Here is an 18,663-nt window from a genome sequence, read left to right on the forward strand (position 1 = left end):
AGACATACACACACAGGATCAGACACACACAGGATCAGACACACACAGGATCAGACACACACAGGATCAGACATACACACAGGATCAGACACACACACACAGGATCAGACAGACACACACAGGATCAGACATACACACAGGATCAGACACACACACACAGGATCAGACAGACACACACAGGATCAGACATACACACAGGATCAGACACACACAGGATCAGACACACACACAGGATCAGACACACACACAGGATCAGACATACACACAGGATCAGACACACACAGGATCAGACACACACACAGGATCAGACACACACACACAGGATCAGACACACACACAGGATCAGACACACACACACAGGATCAGACACACACACACAGGATCAGACACACACACAGGATCAGACACACACACAGGATCAGACACACACAGGATCAGACACACACACAGGATCAGACACACACAGGATCAGACACACACACAGGATCAGACACACACACAGGATCAGACAGGATCAGACACACACAGGATCAGACACACACAGGATCAGACACACACACAGGATCAGACACACACACAGGATCAGACACACACACAGGATCAGACACACACAGGATCAGACACACACACAGGATCAGACACAAACACAGGATCAGACACACACACACAGGATCAGACACACACACACACACACACAGGATCAGACACACACACAGGATCAGACACACACACACACACACACACACAGGATCAGACACACACACAGGATCAGACACACACACACAGGATCAGACACACAGGATCAGACACACACACAGGATCAGACACACACAGGATCAGACACACACACAGGATCAGACACACACACACACACACACACACACACAGGATCAGACACACACACAGGATCAGACACACACAGGATCAGACACACACACAGGATCAGACACACACAGGATCAGACACACACACACACACACACACACACACACAGGATCAGACACACACACAGGATCAGACACACACAGGATCAGACACACACACAGGATCAGACACACACACAGGATCAGACACACACACACACACAGGATCAGACACACACACAGGATCAGACACACACACACACAGGATCAGACACACACAGGATCAGACACACACACAGGATCAGACACACACACAGGATCAGACACACACAGGATCAGACACACACAGGATCAGACACACACACAGGATCAGACACACACAGGATCAGACACACACACAGGATCAGACACACACAGGATCAGACACACACAGGATCAGACACACACAGGATCAGACACACACACAGGATCAGACACACACACAGGATCAGACACACACACACAGGATCAGACACACACACACAGGATCAGACACACACACACAGGATCAGACACACACAGGATCAGACACACACAGGATCAGACACACACACAGGATCAGACACACACACAGGATCAGACACACACACAGGATCAGACACACACACACAGGATCAGACACACACACACAGGATCAGACACACACAGGATCAGACACACACAGGATCAGACACACACACAGGATCAGACACACACACAGGATCAGACACACACAGGATCAGACACACACACAGGATCATACACACACAGGATCAGACACACACACACACAGAATCAGACACACACAGGATCAGACACACACACACACACACACACACACAGGATCAGACACACACACACACACACACACACACACACAGGATCAGACACACACACACACACACACAGACAGACAGACTTGAGTCACTTTTAATGTCTGAAATGCATTGCATTAGACACAATACATCAACTGAAATGGCTTCTGCGCTCAAATGATGCAAGTCTTTACATTGTTTAAATCTCCAGCTGATTCTTCATGGCTGTATGAAGTCAGTTCTCCTCGTGTTCACACCGAATTCATCACAGGAACAGAGGAACATCTTGCATACAGTCTGACCAACAGAATGGAGAGACATTTTGAAAGTTTTCAAACTTATAATTTATCCAAATGAATAGATAAATGATTTTGAAGGGGGAAATGGTCACAATATTGCTGCCATCAAACTGGACATTTACTGTTTTTGCTCTGGTCTTTTCTTGGGTCGTCCTGTGACCTTCTCTCCACATAACTTCACCGGTCACCTGATTCCTATACATAGAAGCCTATTGACCTGTACTCAAGTCTTTCATGGTGTTATGTGGTACTGGAGTAAATCACAACACTAATATTGATGTGAAAAGTGACATCAGTACGATCTTCATTGCATCTTTGCTCTTGTATTTCACACTATCCAGGCCTTCAGCAGGTCCGCAGTTTCCATCGCATGTTCCTGAAGCCATAATTCATTCTATATGTATTACCATGATGAACGGGTCCTGGACGCACATCTCTGGCTCTGGAAGGAAGGGAAGAGAGAATGTTATGTTTGGATCTGGCAGTGTTTTCATTCCTCCTTTTGTATTCAATTACAATTCAAATCTGCATTATAAAGCCCTAAATGTTCATGCTAGAATCCTCCCATTAAAGTCACAAAAGTCCAGCCAACTGATGAAATCCAGAGAACCGCGTTAGAATGGCCTTCCTGGTGGGCTTGAGACTCAGACTCAGATCTTCAGCCAAACATTTGCCTAAACTTGTAGTTACGCTGCATCAGTCAGTTCTGCCAGAATCAAAACCAGTCCTCAGGATTTCTGCACTTTAAAATGAGTATCATTCTGCTAACATTATTGCACTGATTCTCCCTGTTTCCACCTTGGGATACTAGAAGTCGTATGGGATACTCCGTGTCCAGCTTCACACACAACCACTGTAAATCTGCCATAAACAGTAACACTATAAATCAACATCAGACGACCACTTGCATCTTATATCAGCTTCACTGACCACTGCCTAAAATCATTATCCAATAGCTTAGTTTGTTCAATGAACACATGACTTGTCTTGTTGTATTACATGCTGTGTAACTAGATAAAAATAGGATATGTGCATTTGTAAACCAATACAGCTGACTTGACTGACATTTACTGAGCCTGATTATCTAGAGTAATCGAGACTGTTAAAGTGGTCAGCAAAACTCTTTATAAGATATCTTTTTGATTTTGATTCCACCAGACATGCTTCTCTATCCAGCCTTTCTATGAAAAAGGATTGCGGTTCAGATGAGAACTGCACTGGTTCTCAGTACTGTTGATATTAGCTCATTGCGCACACATGGACATCTGCCACATCCACTGGAATCAGGTCAGGATCTCATCATAACCTATGTATGTATGAGAGAAATGAACATGTGTGAAGCAATAAATCATACTCTCGTTTTATTTTTAAAGCTGTTTTTATTTCTTATTTTTTATGCTGTTTACTTATGGATCAGGTGCTCCAGTCGGATAAAGGATCTGAGAATAGGCACACAGTCATGTCTGTGCAGGTTTCTTGATAACCCGTCCTCCGGTTACATCATGACAAGTCAATGTATTGATTTATTTCAGAAGAGTCAACTCTTTAGGTGCTAATCTTTTAAGAGCTGTGAGAGAAATTTCCGTGTATCACATTATGAAACATTAGTCAGACCACGTCCACTTCCCAGATCAGTGGGCGGGGCTTTCGCGCTCCCTGCACGCCATTGGCTGAGCCCCAGAAAGGTGTGCGCGGAAGGCGAGCGCTCGTGCGATATAAACAGAGCACCGGTGAGCGCGTGCAAGGTGATCCGCGCGTGCACTGGAGAAGATGCTTCCTCAGACCCTGAAGGTGACCGGCAGGAGCGCGCTCCCTCTGCTCAGGTGGGCTGACGTCATGCGCGCGCCCTCGTCTCAGCAGGTGAAGACACTCGAGCACATGCCCGGACCTTCTTCCGCGGGATTCCTGTGGGATCTGTTCTTCAGACGCGGACTCACTCGCCTCCACCAGATGCAGGTGCGCGGACTGATATCTGCTGCTTAGAAACTCATTTCATCCTATGGTTATTATGTTTATTTTATTTTAAGAGGGACCCTTATGTTCATCTGCAGTCATTAAATTATGACACATTCTGTTAAATGGCAGCAGCTCTGCAGCGACTACATGTAGGGCATTATTATTCATAAATGCAGCTATATGTTTTCATGCATAAAGACCTAATTTATACACATTTAAAGTGTATGTCATTCCAATTAAAAATATTATTTGAGAAATATTTAGTGCCTGTGAACTTGCATTGAGTTTTGTCCACTCTCCACTAACACACTTTTAAATGTATTTGTTTAAATGAAATTATTATTGTATACTTATTTATTTTAATCTAATTTTTCATAATTTTTAAAACACATTTGCGTTGTTTAATCTAATTGTATCTAATGTATTATTTATTTTAATCCAATTTTAATTGATTTCAATTAATTGATTTTAATATATTTAATTAATTAATAATTGTAACTATTTTTACACAGTTTTTTTTTATTTATTTTTAAACCTGACACCCAATCATGTTAATAGTTCCTCTGTGCATGAGTGTACACCTGAAACAGAAGCTGCTGCATGAAGTGTGTTTGAAGCTGTGAAGTCTTCTGGGGAAGCTGAAGCTTCTGAAGCTCATGAATGATAAGCTCATGAATGATAAGCTCATGTATGATTAGCTCATGAATGATAAGCTCATGAATGATATGTGCCTGTGTTTGCAGCTGGAGGGCAGGAGTAAGTACGGGCCGGTGTGGAAGGCCAGATTCGGACCCATCCTGACGGTTCATGTGGCAGAACCGGATCTGATCGAGCAGGTTCTGCGTCAGGAGGGTCATCAGCCCATGCGATCCGATCTCTCGTCCTGGAAGGATTACCGGCGGCTCCGGGGAGAAGGGTTCGGACTCCTGACAGCGTGAGTACAAGAGCTCAGCAAACGCGCTCTCCCAACGCTTTACTCGTCTGTCTGGCGCAGTAGCTCTTCCTGAAGAACTGCAGGTTTTGAAAAACCTTGTTTGCAGGAGTAATCAGGTGCAAAATGTGCTGTATCTCACAGTCTACACAAGGGGATTCACTCCATTATGACTTTATTTACAAAACCTTTCCATACGATAACTGGCAAACTCAAAAAAAGACAAAGGTCATCATAAAAGAAGTCCATAATGTTCTTTTAATGTGACGAGGGAGTCTGAGCACGGGCTGGTTATCGCTGGTGATGGGAGGTGAAGCTGACTGAAGAAGAGATGAGTTGCATGAGTGGACACGGTCACATCACATCCGTCATGAGTCCAGATATCAGCATCTATCACTGACTTCTGCTTGCCTTGTTGCTGCAGATCGCTGTTATCCACACATGCTATAATCACACACAGTTATAGAGTCAGCTGGTCTATCAGAGTTGATAATACTGTGTTCTGAGAATTGTCTGATTCTCTTAGTAATTTGAAGATTGCAGCTGTTCTCATAGTAGATGGGGTTTAAAGCGTTATTCTTTGCTTGTGATTTATGGTATGCTTGTAGTCATTGATCCCTCGGTGTGTGTGTGTGTGTGTTCAGTGAAGGCGAGGAGTGGCAGAGCGTGCGGCGTCTGCTGGGGAAACACATGTTACGACCCAAAGCTGTGGAGGCGTACGACCTCACGCTGAACTCCGTCGTCACGGACCTCGTGGAGAAGCTCAAGCTACGCCAGCGGGAGAACGCTAGCGGCCTCGTGTCCGACGTCTCGGCCGAGTTCTACCGCTTCGGTCTCGAAGGTGAAGCACTGACACTCCTCAAGAACCAGTGAACGGTTTGTCAGATACACCAGAGTTTGGTGTGGTGCTGTATGACTGTCACTGTCTTCATGCCACGTTTTCTCTTCCCTGAAGGCATTTCCTCGGTGCTGTTCGAGTCCAGGATCGGCTGCCTCGACCCGGTGGTTCCGGTGGAGACGGAGCGCTTCATCCAGTCCATCAACAGCATGTTTGTCATGACTCTCCTCACGATGGCTATGCCTCAGTGGCTCCACCGGCTCCTTCCCAAACCCTGGGAAACCTTCTGCCGCTGCTGGGACGACATGTTCCGGTTCGGTGAGTGTCTGAAAGAGGTTACAGGTTACTGGGTTCAGAATTGGCTCCCTTTAATTAATGAGTGTGAAACTGAAACGGACACCTCTTGTAGGAATTGGGATTCAACTTGAAACTTGTGAAATTCAATGAAATTCTGATTCATTGTAGGAAATTAAGTGTTTTATAAAGCAGTTTATATTTGTAAGTCAAGTGGCATTTGTAAATCTCTTTGAATGAAAGCATCAGGTAAATGAATAAATGTAAATATATAAAGGTGACATTTCAAAGATATCTGTCTGTAAAAACCATCAAACATCAAAGACGTTAAAACGTTCAAACAAGTATGGTGCATGTAGTTTTAAAAGCTTTGGTGGAAGGGGGAAATTATTCTTTGAAAAAGTAATATTGGCAGTCCAGGGGGTGTTTCCCCAAAGCATTATTAGCCAGCTGTGGTCGCAACTTTCATCATTACTAACATAGTTAAATCATAGTTCCAACAAACAATCCCAAACCGCATTGCAGAGGTGTTTGTTTGGACCTGTAGCTCTTTACCTTGTGGTTAGAAGAATAGTTTTATTAGTTTGACTTGTGGACTGGGATAGATCATACTCTTGAGCAAAACAAGAAGTTGACATGCAGTACAATCTAATCTTTATACGATCTATTTCAATCTCTATTAGGCCGCTGTACGTGAGCTGTATCGTTCAGTTTCGTTCACCAAGTGGGGCACTAATTTTTCTTTTGCTCAATATGTTCAACGTTAATAAAGGTATCCAAGCAAAAAGTTCTCCACGCATTATCCTGCAGTTAATGAGAAATTGTAATTTATTGGCGCACTATATTGACTGCGTATTGAGACGTCTAAAACGGTTGAGCTCGATTTTCAACCAATCAGCATCGAGAATGTAAGTAGGTCACAGCCGAAATCAAGACAATATCACTACGCACATGTAAACAGAGGAGGACGTAAGCAGCGCATCTTCATCTGATAGCGGCGATCAAGCTCGATTAACACCGTAAAGTGTATTCTTCATGTCGGAAAAGATGGTGGGAAAGGTCCGCAGCCCTTTACTGAAGTCCGATGGGAAAAAATCAAGCAATGTGCGTAGGAATGGCTCAAAACGTCGGACACTACGGTGCTAACGTTAGCTATTGCTAATAAACATGTTGCCCTCCTGGACAAACTGGTCTCTGATGTCCCAACAACTACGGGTTTCACCCGGCCTGATATCGGCGTTTTATAGGCTAGAAAAAAAAAAAAAAACACGCTTGACTTGTGTGTGTGCGTGATGGGTAGGTTAAGGGGTCGGGTTAGTGTGTGTGTGTGTGTGAGAGAGAGAGAGAGAGATGGGTAGGTTTAGGGGTCGGGTTAATGTGTGTGTGTGTGTGTGTGTGTGTGTGTGTGTGAGAGAGAGAGAGAGAGAGAGAGAGAGAGAGAGAGAGAGAGAGAGAGAGAGAGAGAGAGAGAGAGAGAGAGAGAGAGAGAGAGATGGGTAGGTTTAGGGTCAGGTTAGTGTGTGAGTGTGTGTGTGTGTGTGTGTGAGAGAGATGGGTAGGTTTAGGGGTCGGGTTAATGTGTGTGTGTGTGTGTGTGTGTGTGTGTGTGTGTGTGTGTGTGTGTGTGTGTGTGTGAGAGAGAGAGAGAGAGAGAGAGAGAGATGGGTAGGTTTAGGGGTCGGGTTAATGTGTGTGTGTGTGTGTGAGAGAGAGAGAGAGAGATGGGTAGGTTTAGGGTCAGGTTAGTGTGTGAGTGTGTGTGTGTGTGTGTGTGAGAGAGATGGGTAGGTTTAGGGGTTGGGTTAGTGTGTGTGTGTGTGAGAGAGAGATGGGTAGGTTTAGGGTCAGGTTAGTGTGTGAGTGTGTGTGTGTGTGTGTGTGTGTGTGAGAGAGATGGGTAGGTAAATAAATAAATCAAAATTAAATCTTGTTTACAATAATCATTCCTGTGAATATGTACATGTAGTGCAGTTACTGCTCGTGTATGCAAATTAACAATTCACCATTAAATGTGTTATTTTTAAAAGTGTTTTCTTTGTATACTTTTGAGTTTAACTTGGAGTGAGATTTGGGGGGGGGGGGGGGTGGGGGGGGGGGGGGGGGGGGTTTGCAAAAAAAAACTTGCATCACAATAAGTGTATTGTGATTGTCAAAACATTTTAGTAACTAAACTGAATTTTGACAACATGTTACAATGTTTATATGGTACAATTTCTGGTAAGCTAAGTTTTTTGTTTTTTTTTTTACAAATTTCTTAAAGAAATTTCACGATTTCAATTCAATTCTTGTGATTTGATTTAATGTTGACTCATTTGGATAAATATTAGGTACACAAGATAGGCGTTCATTTTTCTCAAGAACAATAGGCTACACACAGACAGCCCTATCAGCTGGTAGTATTATTTAAGGTTAAAAATAACTCAAATTAAATATAATGTGTTTTTTATTATAATAACAACTTTATTTAATAAGTACAAATATAATAAATATGTAATATAGTACACATATTTAGCAAAATACTCTCTATAGCTCTTTTTCTAGCCATCTTACGTGCCTATATTATGGTCATTAAATGGCTTTCCTGAGAATGGATGTGCTGAGTGTCAATTGCGTGAGTCTCACAGTGAATGCGTGAGAGTTGGGAGTTCTGTTATTATATTTTGGCTTAATTCTATTTGTTATTCAGATTTTACCTCAAATATTACCTTTGAATTGGAACAACATAATGAGAAGTAATTGGGATGTTAATGTTACAGTAGAAGTTTTCTTGATAATCTTATCATGTTTACTGTCCCTAGATAGCAACTTCAGGTATATCACACATTTCAAACTGGTTTAAAATTTCAACATTTTATTTTGTACTTCAAGTGGTAATTCGGCATTTTTTGTTTTATATGATAACAGGTTTGAAAGTGCAAAATTCCCTATGTTTTCCCTTTTTTCAAAATGGGCACCTTTAGCATAATTTTTCTCAAAAACTGCAAGATTGTGTGTGGAGAACTTTTTCCTAAGGAATCTCTATATATTTCTGATATTAAATATGTGGAACGAAACCCTATTTCTAGGCCTCTTTTAGGCTACTGACAGCAGCCTATCTCTCTCTCTCCTCACACACACTAACCTGACCCCTAAACCTATCCATCTCTCTCTCTCTCTTTCTCTCTCTCTCTCACACACACACACACACACACTAACCCGACCCCTAAACCTACCCATCTCTCTCTCTCTCACACACACACAGACACACACACACACTAACCCGACCCCTTAACCTACCCATCACGCACATACACACAAGTCAAGCGTTTTTTTTTATTTTTATTTTTATTTTATAAAACGCCGATATCAGGCCGGGTGAAACCCGTAGTTGTTGGGACATCAGAGACCAGTTTGTCCAGGAGGGCAACATGTTTATTAGCAATAGCTAACGTTAGCTCCGTAGTGTCCGACGTTTTGAGCCATTCCTACGCACATTGCTTGATTTTTTCCCATCGGACTTCAGTAAAGGGCTGCGGACCTTTCCCACCATCTTTTCCGACATGAAGAATACACTTTACGGGTGTTAATCGAGCTTGATCGCCGCTATCAGATGAAGATGCGCTGCTTACGTCCTCCTCTGTTTACATGTGCGTAGTGATATTGGCTTGATTTCGGCTGTGACCTACTTACATTCTCGATGCTGATTGGTTGAAAATCGAGCTCAACCGTTTTAGACGTCTCAATACGCAGTCAATATAGTGCGCCAATAAATACACTTTTCTCATTAACTGCAGGATAATGCGTGGAGAACTTTTTTCTTGGATACCTTTTATTAACGTTGAACATATTGAGCAAAAGAAAAATTAGTGCCCCACTTGGTGGAACGAAACCCTATTTCTAGGCCTCTTTTAGGCTACTGACAGCGGCCTATATATATTAGTGTCAAGAAGAAAGTGTTTTTGTAGAGAAAGCATGTATACGGGAGGGACGTGTATTTACATGATGTAGACATGAACTCTTGTCTTCAGCAGTTTCTCTTAATAAACGGCTTTCTGTGTTTCATGCAAATGAGCTATAATAATCTGATGTCCATTCTATTTGGAGTCGATTAATGGGCAGAAGTTACACTGTACTGTTGTAGTTAAGCAGTAAGTTACATAATTGTTCAGCAAATGAACCCCAGATTAATACTGGCTGATGATCACTGGGTTAAAATGTAGGTATTTGCTTTAAGTTTCCTACAAATGCACCCCTAATAGTCAAGTCAAGTCACATTTATTTATATAGCGCTTTTTACAATACAGTGTTTCAAAGCAGCTTCACAGAGATAACAGGAAAATGCAACAAGGTTTGTTTCCAGAAGAAAAAAGCGTCACAGTCCAGCTTCAGTAAGTTCAGTGATGGTTAATTTTGTTGTAAAAAAGTTATTCATTTAGTTCATTTATACATATAGCCGCTCGTGACGTCATCGTCCAGCTCAGTTCAGTTCTCATATAATGGTGTCAATGCAGGCAGATCAATATTATTGTTGAATATTAAATTAAATGTTAAATTTAATGTCCCCAACTAAGCAAGCCAAAAGCCAATGGCAACAAAGGTGAAAAAAAAAAACGAAAAAGGCGACAGTGAAGGAACCAAAACTCCATCAGGGCAGAATGGAGAAAAAAACCTTGGGAGAACCCAGACTCAGTCGCTCAGTTCTCCTCTGGCCAACGAACGAAGTCTTTAAATCTTTAAAGCTTCGAGTCTTTAAATGCCAATCCCAATGCATCTTTTTCGTTATCTACATGTATAATAAAATCACCAACAATTAGTACTTTATCTGCAGCCAGTACTAACTCTGATAGAAAGACCCTAAACCTACCCACAAATCTCAAACATGATTTATCATTTACACTAGATAGTGTTACATTAAGCACAAACACTTCAAAATAATTCTATTTGAAACTAGACTTCTCAGTAATTCTGAAGATATTACTATAAATTACAGCAACACCTCACCCTTTGCCTTTCAGATGAGGTTCATGTTTATAACAGTAATCTTGCGGGGTGGACTCATTTAAAGTAATGTAATCGACTGGTTTTAGCCAGGTTTCTGTCAAACACACCATGTCTAGGTTATAATAATAATAATAATAATAATAATTTGTTACATTTATATAGTGCTTTTCTAGGTACTTCGGGGAACAGACACAGTCTCTATATGATGATATCTAGGTGAAAGAGGCTCTATGTGATGGGATTTATCTGACCTTGGTGACGTGAGACAGCTAGCAGACGGTCGGTTTAGCCAGTCTGTCTGCTTCCTGACCTGAGCCCCAGATTGTCATGTTTGAGCTCTAAGACTATGTGCCATATTACTAGATAGAAGAGCAGCACCATCCCAGGAGGAATGAATACCATCTCTTTTCAACAGGTCAGGTCTGCCCCAAAAAGTTTTCCAATTGTCTATGAACCCTGTATAATTTTGCGGACACCACTTAGACAGCCAGCCATTGAGTGAGGACAGTCTACTAAGTATCTCATCACTCCGGCGAACAGGAAGGGGGCCAGAGCAAATTACAGTGTAAGAACAAATTCTCTTAGAGAATTTACGATTAGCATTAGCCATCACTTTTAAATTTGCTTTAATGTCAGGCGCTCTGGCTCCTGGCAAACATGTGACTATGGTGGCTGGTGTCTCTATTTTCACGTTCCGTGTGATAGAATCGCCAATAACTAGGGCACATTCAACAGGATTCTCAGTGGGTGTTTCACTGAGAGGGGAGAACCTGTTTAATGTTGTAATTGGAACGGAAGAGCGGTGTTTTGTCCCGCAACTACAGCGTCTCACCGTCACCCAGTTGCCCTGCTGCACGGGCTCTACTTCAGCCTGAACCCAACAATGCACAATAGTGACTAAATCATTTACCAAACTGCCCCAGAACCTGATTTGAACCGTCGTAAAGAGTACATGTGGCTTAATTGCTGGAAATGTCATGTGGATGTTCTTCATCTGTACTGTGATTCTGGCCGTTCTGATGTGGATTGTAATGTCCTTAATGATGTGTGAGATTTTGAAACTCTTCCTGTCATCACAGCGAAAGGTCACATCGATCAGCGTCTTGAGGAGGAGAGGCAGAAGCTGTCTCGAGGAGAGCGTTTAGAGGGACGATACCTGACCTATTATCTGTCTCAGGCCGGCGTGCCGCTGAAGTCTGTGTACAGTAATGTGACCGAGCTGCTCCTCGCTGGCGTCGACACGGTAGGAATGAATTAAATGAAATATACTTTATTGTCCCTGATAGGGAAATTTGTAATGGACTCCATAGCCAGCATTTCGCCGAAACCTGATACATTACACTGTCTTACAATCATTCAGATTATCACAAAAGTACTGGGATAAAAGTTTATAGTTCAGTTACAAACACTGATGTCTACGGTAGAGATCAAAATGGAGTAAATCACCTTTTGAAAGAAACTTGATGCTTCAAATAAATATTGTATCAATTATATCTTTACACCAGTAGGTGGAGACAAGATACTGTTTAAAAAAAACGTTCAAAAACACTGATTCATCCAGGAACGAAACAAATAAAGTCTTTATAAGTGAGTCATTGAATCATTCAGTGAAATCGATTTTATTTAATTTTTTTAATAGTTGAATATTAAGTACATCTGGGGGGTCTTGTTGTCAGCGGCTATACTCCTGATATCTTCCGACCCTAGCAACACCCCTGACGTGGACCCTAATTAAAAAGTTTTACACCTAAGTAAATGAGTTTTACTTTTGACAAATCTGTTGTCAGTAGCCTAATAAAAGCTTTGCAGGGGCAGATACTCGATTGACCGGGTTAACCCACTCGTTATTAGACACTTCACAGGCTTTCTCCAATGGCCTTGGTCAAGTTTTCTACAGCGATTTACACAGTACAGACGGTTTTAAAGCAGGTTCACAGTAATAAACAGAATCAGTGATGCAAACTTCATCAAATATCTACAGAAGACAAGAGTCATTATTCAGATCACTTCACTTTAACTACTACTTCTGCATGATGCTGCATCCACACCTCTAGATAAGTCATACCTTTATATAATATCAGGCTGATATTCTAAAAAAGACTGAGGTTGGGTGTCCAAATACAAATTCCTGATGTATGTTTCTTTCTCATCGCTGTAGATCTCCAGCACGCTGTCCTGGTCCCTGTACGAGCTCTCTCGGCATCGGGAGGTCCAGAAGGCTCTGCGGGACGAGGTTCTGGGCGTGATGAAGGACCGGACCGTCCCAAACGCAGGTGATGTCGCTGCCATGCCTCTCATGAAGGCCGTGATCAAGGAAATCCTCAGGTAGAAGGACTGAAGTTTTGTGCTTTCACTCTTCTGTCAAATACAGTTTATCCGTTCCTTTTCTTTTGATGAGTTCATTATATCAAATTAAGTACTGAAACATTTCCAGGCTCTATCCTGTAATTCCGGCCAATGCGAGAGTCATCCCAGACAGAGATATTAAAGTTGGAGGATATCTCATCCCTAGAAACGTGAGTAAAGCTTTTGTGCTTTAAAACTCTATACGTGCACTTAGTGAAGCTGGTGTTTACAGGCGTGTGTGTGATCAATCCTTCACAGACTCTGATCACTCTCTGCCACTACGCCACGTCCCGTGACCCGAAACACTTCCGAGACCCGGACTCCTTCGTCCCGCAGCGCTGGATGAGCCGGTCCGAGGGAAACCATCCGTTCGCCTCGGTTCCCTTCGGCGTGGGCAAACGCAGCTGCATCGGCCGGCGCATCGCTGAGCTGGAGCTCTACCTGGCGCTTTCTAGGGTATTTATTCTGTAATCAAACCTGCATGTCTGTCATTGTGACGTGAACGCCGCCATGAAGTGGAACTGACCTGCTCTATTTTCTACATCAGGGTTTCTCAAACTCTGTCCTGGAGGGCCACTGTCCTGCACAGTTTAGCTCCAACCCTGATCAAAAACTGTGAGTTTCTAGTGATCCTGAAGACATTGATTAGGTGTGTTTGATCAGGGTTGGAGCTAAACTGTGCAGGACAGTGGCCCTCCAGGACCGAGTTTGAGAAACCCTGGTCTACATGCTTGTTATTGATCTTATTGAGAACAATTCGTCCATGCTTGCTTTGTTTATTTTTTGCCCCTGTAATATTTAATCAGAATATGATCACTGGATCTTCCAGTGAGTTGTCAGTCTTGTCTCTGGTGACATATGCAGGATTCTCCTGGAGATGAGTCCCTCACTGTCCTGCAGAGTTTATTTCCAACCAGCTTTTCCCAGCGAGCCTGAAGAGTGTGATTAGCTGGCTCAGGTGTGTTTGATTAGGGTTGGAACTAAACTCTGCAGGACAGTGATTTAGTGCACCAAAGCTCCGCCCCTGCAACACTTAAGCCCCGCCCCTGAAACACATAAACTCTGCCCCTGCAGCTCACACTCATCTGCATACACCTTTGAAAGCCGTGCCCACATCTCAACAACCAATCAACAACTGATGCACAGAACCAAGCCCCGCCCTACATTTAGCGTTGCCCTCGGATGTATGTCACAATACAGAAGGAAAGATCAGTCATTGGTCCACAACTTTAACAGAGACGAACTCTCTCGCCTTACACCGTGTCCTAACTACAAGCTACGCAACATTGCAACACACGATAAAAAATTATTTTCCATGTTAATGAGAGTGTTTGTCCTAACCAGCCGCGACGGCGACACGCGACGATTCTATTTTAGAAACGGTTTCTATTTTTCTGTGACGTCGCGCTGGAACAACAAACACAGAGTGTGGCGATGATAATCTCAGGTGCTGTTTATGTGCTTTATTTAATGTTAAAAGTGTGTCATGTGACTTTGAATATCATTTAGTGCTCCAGCTTTGAGCTGTGGATAATTCATGAATTAATCACCTCAGATCTTGAAATTAAACAAATGGAAACAAGAACGTTCAAACTGTGAACAACCTATGTGTGACAAAGATTGTTTTAGTAACTCAGTAGCCTATGTATTCTAATAATGTTTAAATGGTGTAATATTTGTGAATTTGATTATGTAGTTACTTGTCCATTTTCTTACGAGTGCCGTCAAGATTACTCTCTGGTGCCGTGAGACTCCGCCTACACACTGTTCTGATTGGGTGACTCCCCCCACACGCTGTTCTGATTGGCTGACTCCGCCCACACGCTGTTCTGATTGGCTGACTCCGCCCACACTCTGTTCTGATTGGCTGACTCCGCCCACACGCTGTTCTGATTGGCTGTGGGTTTTGATTGATTTCTACGCATCTCGCAGTCGCGTCTAGTGTGGACAGACAAATTATTTGTCGCTGGAATCTTATCGCACCGCGTCTGGTTTAGACACGGTGTAACACTTTGTCCAAATCAGGAGCCACCTGATGATCAGTTCATCCGCCTACACACACTGAACAAGTACTCGTGACACGATCTCAGCCAGAGTGTGTGTGTGTGTGGGGAATGGACAGTCACATGGGTCTGTCGTGGATCTCGATCAGAGAGAGAGCTTTCACTGTTTATCACATCGCTCCTGTTTGGACACAGTGTAAAACTCCACACACACACACACACGTCTGGTTCACTATCTTTGGACTCACCATAGACTTAATGGTTTTTATACAGTACAAACTGTATATTCTGTCCCCTTACACTAACCCTACCCCTAAACCTACCCATCACAGAACACTTTCTGCATTTTTACATTTTCAAAAAAATATAATTTAGTATGTTTATTTACCCATTCCCCTCATGGGGACCGCTGGCTGGTCCCCACAATGGAGGTGATCTCAGGTTTTACTATCCTTATGGGGACATTTGGTTCCCACAATGTAATATAAATCAAACGCACACACACACACACTCACACTCACACACACACACACACACACACACACACACACACACACTCACACACACACAGTGTGCTCCAGGTTCGTGTGTTTCTTTGATTCATAACACATTTTTCCTCTCACAGATTTTAATGCACTTCGATGTGGAGCCGGCGAAAGAGAACGACACAGTCCGTCCGATGACCAGAACTCTTCTGGTTCCAGAGAGACCGATCAACCTGCGTTTCATTGAGCGCTGATCTGGAGGTCAGAGGTCACCAGGACCCGGTGAGACAGAACTGGCCGTCTCTGATGGTGAGATCCAGAGAGACGTCCCGAAGAGAAGGAGGCCTGAGGCCAGCAGCGGGTCACGAGCCGGCCGTGTGTCCGAGTCCCTGTGTGGATCTGCGTGAACTCTGACACTGGGGGAACTGAAGTGTGGCCTTGTATCATCATCCATGCTAACAGAAGAATGTAAGAACAGCTGAAGATGTCCATCGTTGGATAAAGTTGCACAGAAAGTACATTTGCTGTCTTCGGGACTCGGAAAACGGAAAGGCACAGGAATCTTCTTGTCAATATATTTACAGCTGTTCATTTATAGAAACTTTTATATAAAACAGCTCAAAAATGAAGAGAGAATCCATGGAGAGGAGAAGCTTATGGTCAAATGAAGATGAAGATGAAGATTGGTGCTAATATACGGTCTCTGGTCTGATCCGCTGTGGTCACTGTCTGTCGAGATGAAGGATGAGGACACAGCGTGTGTTTATAACTCCATATAAAGATACTTTTCCCACATTAACTGTGAACTGGAATAATATAGAATCTCAAAACATCAGCCATCCATACATATCCAGGAACAATATTAGACTCTAAATAATTGGTGATAAAGATAAACCATATTCAGTGATTAATTAATGAATCACACCATATGTGTTTGTTAAATAGGTCTCACTTTATATTAGGTGTCTTTAACTACAATGTACAAAAAAACCTGAATTACACTTCATCTTAAGGTGTCCTTATTATAGTGTAATTATACATTTTAAATATTGAATAATATTAATCAACTATATGTACTTTAGGGTTTGGTTTAGGGTTAGTTGCATGTATGTAATCATGCATAATTTACTGTTATTACTATAGTAAGTTGTTATTGATGTGGATACTGGTATGGGGAGGGTTAGGGATGGGTTAAAGTTTAAAGGTTAAAGGAAGGTCAACAGTGTAATCTCAGCTGTAATTACATGCAGGTATTTTTAAAAATAATTACAATGTGAAAAAATGTATGTACACACTAAGTGCACTTTATTGAATGGTTAATTTACATGTTAGTACATACTAGTTACAGACACTAAATGTAAATGGCACCATTCATTTTCTTTCAAGTAAACTTCACAGGGAACTGCATTTACTGTATTCTTTAAAAAAACATTCATGTTGCTGATTATAAAGTGTCTGCTTTTGATAAAAACTTGTGGCTCGCTCTTGTTATTATATCGTCCATGCTAATCCACAGAAGCTTGTCTAACTTCACAGGACTGACACAGGGTTCTCAGAAGAGGATTGCAGAGTTACGCTGTTCTAGTAACACAGAGGCTGATGAACACAAGGCCACTCTGTGTTTGCTCTGACGGTTTCAGCCGAAGTCTTTAAACACCAGCCGCTCTGAGCCTTTGAAAAACGTACAGGGATCAGAGTGATCAAAGCTCATGTGTGCTTCCAGCATTATTACTGGGAAACGTGCAGGAGATCGCTCCACAGAAGCTCCTCGTCAGTCTGGGGTTTCCATTTGTGGACTGAGAGTCTTCTGGTCTAGTCGCCGCTAGAAACCTAAAGCACGTTCTGGTGACCATGTTCAGATTCAGGGTCATAAGTGGACGGGAATTTATTTCATAACAGCAAAGAAGAACTGAAATAAACTGAAGAACGAATGGTCATCTCTAGATTGTTAGAACTGTGCCATTCTCAAGTATATAATCGTTTTAATGAATAATCTTTATGCTTATGCTTATTTGAAAGCTCTAAGTGTGGATGTAATAGCAATAAATTATAGTTATGGGTTGTTTGTGCACAGCAAGTCCTAACCTGAGGGAAGGATGCCATCCTGTGGTGAGGCCTGTCCGAGAACTGAAAGCCTGACATATGAGATAATAGGCAGAAAAATAGTATGATAAATAGTATGGCTCATATAGTATGGCTCATATAGTATGGCTCATATAGTATGATATATTGGGAATATGGAGCTCATTGTCGAGGAAAAAACACCTGACAACAAAAAACAGTGATATTTAAAGATTAAATTCTATATATATATATATAAACTTTATTACAGGCTCTAGGCCCAACAGCAGGACATACACCATACAAAAACAAACAACAACAACAACAACAACAAAAAAAAAAAAAAAAAAAAAATTACATAAACATATACAATACACCCTTTTTCACAAAAGTCTTAAAAGGCACTCATACCATTGCTTCCATAGATGTGATTGATATCGGACCGAGCTACACCTGGGACTTGTGAGTCTTACTATAATATAGTTTTGTGACTCATCAAGTCGACCCATAAACTTAAACATTAGGTTCCTCAAGAGGGCCTGTAAACAGCTTAGCCTCAAGTCTCAAAAAAGCTTACTTGCACTGCTGCTCCTGGGCTTCTTCAGCAGTATCCTCAGACAATCATTATATGCTACCTGCAGTTTGCGCATGGTCTCCTTTTTGTAGTTGACCCATAATGGGGCTGCATACATAGGGGTACAGTAAGCACGAAACAAGTGCACTTTCACATCATCAGAGCAGTAATGAAATTTCCTGACTAACATGTTCGCTTGT

At 42.3% G+C, this 18,663-nt stretch overlaps 1 protein-coding gene across 1 annotated transcript; it reads left to right on the forward strand.

Moving 5' to 3' along the window:
- The first annotated feature begins 1,738 nt into the window (after positions 1 to 1,738).
- Positions 1,739 to 17,851, forward strand: cyp27b1 (cytochrome P450, family 27, subfamily B, polypeptide 1). The gene is made up of 9 exons (XM_082155610.1): positions 1,739 to 3,951; positions 4,695 to 4,885; positions 5,527 to 5,723; positions 5,838 to 6,038; positions 12,074 to 12,237; positions 13,153 to 13,319; positions 13,429 to 13,510; positions 13,599 to 13,796; positions 15,969 to 17,851. The coding sequence occupies exons 1-9, from the start codon at positions 3,766 to 3,768 to the stop codon at positions 16,080 to 16,082; spliced, it is 1,500 nt and encodes a 499-aa protein (XP_082011736.1). The 5' UTR covers positions 1,739 to 3,765; the 3' UTR covers positions 16,083 to 17,851.
- The last annotated feature ends 812 nt before the right edge of the window (positions 17,852 to 18,663 follow it).

This window comes from Leuciscus leuciscus, assembly GCF_965113295.1.
Source record: "Leuciscus leuciscus genome assembly, chromosome: 23".
In the NCBI taxonomy this organism is placed as follows: domain Eukaryota; kingdom Metazoa; phylum Chordata; class Actinopteri; order Cypriniformes; family Leuciscidae; genus Leuciscus; species Leuciscus leuciscus.

Excerpts from the sequence above, each read along its gene's own strand:
- cyp27b1 (XM_082155610.1), top strand. The coding sequence starts at position 3,766 with ATGCTTCCTCAGACCCTGAAGGTGACCGGCAGGAGCGCGCTCCCTCTG. Across the intron at positions 3,952-4,694 it reads CTCGCCTCCACCAGATGCAG|CTGGAGGGCAGGAGTAAGTA; the intron begins GTGCGCGGACTG and ends CTGTGTTTGCAG. Across the intron at positions 13,511-13,598 it reads GATATCTCATCCCTAGAAAC|ACTCTGATCACTCTCTGCCA; the intron begins GTGAGTAAAGCT and ends AATCCTTCACAG.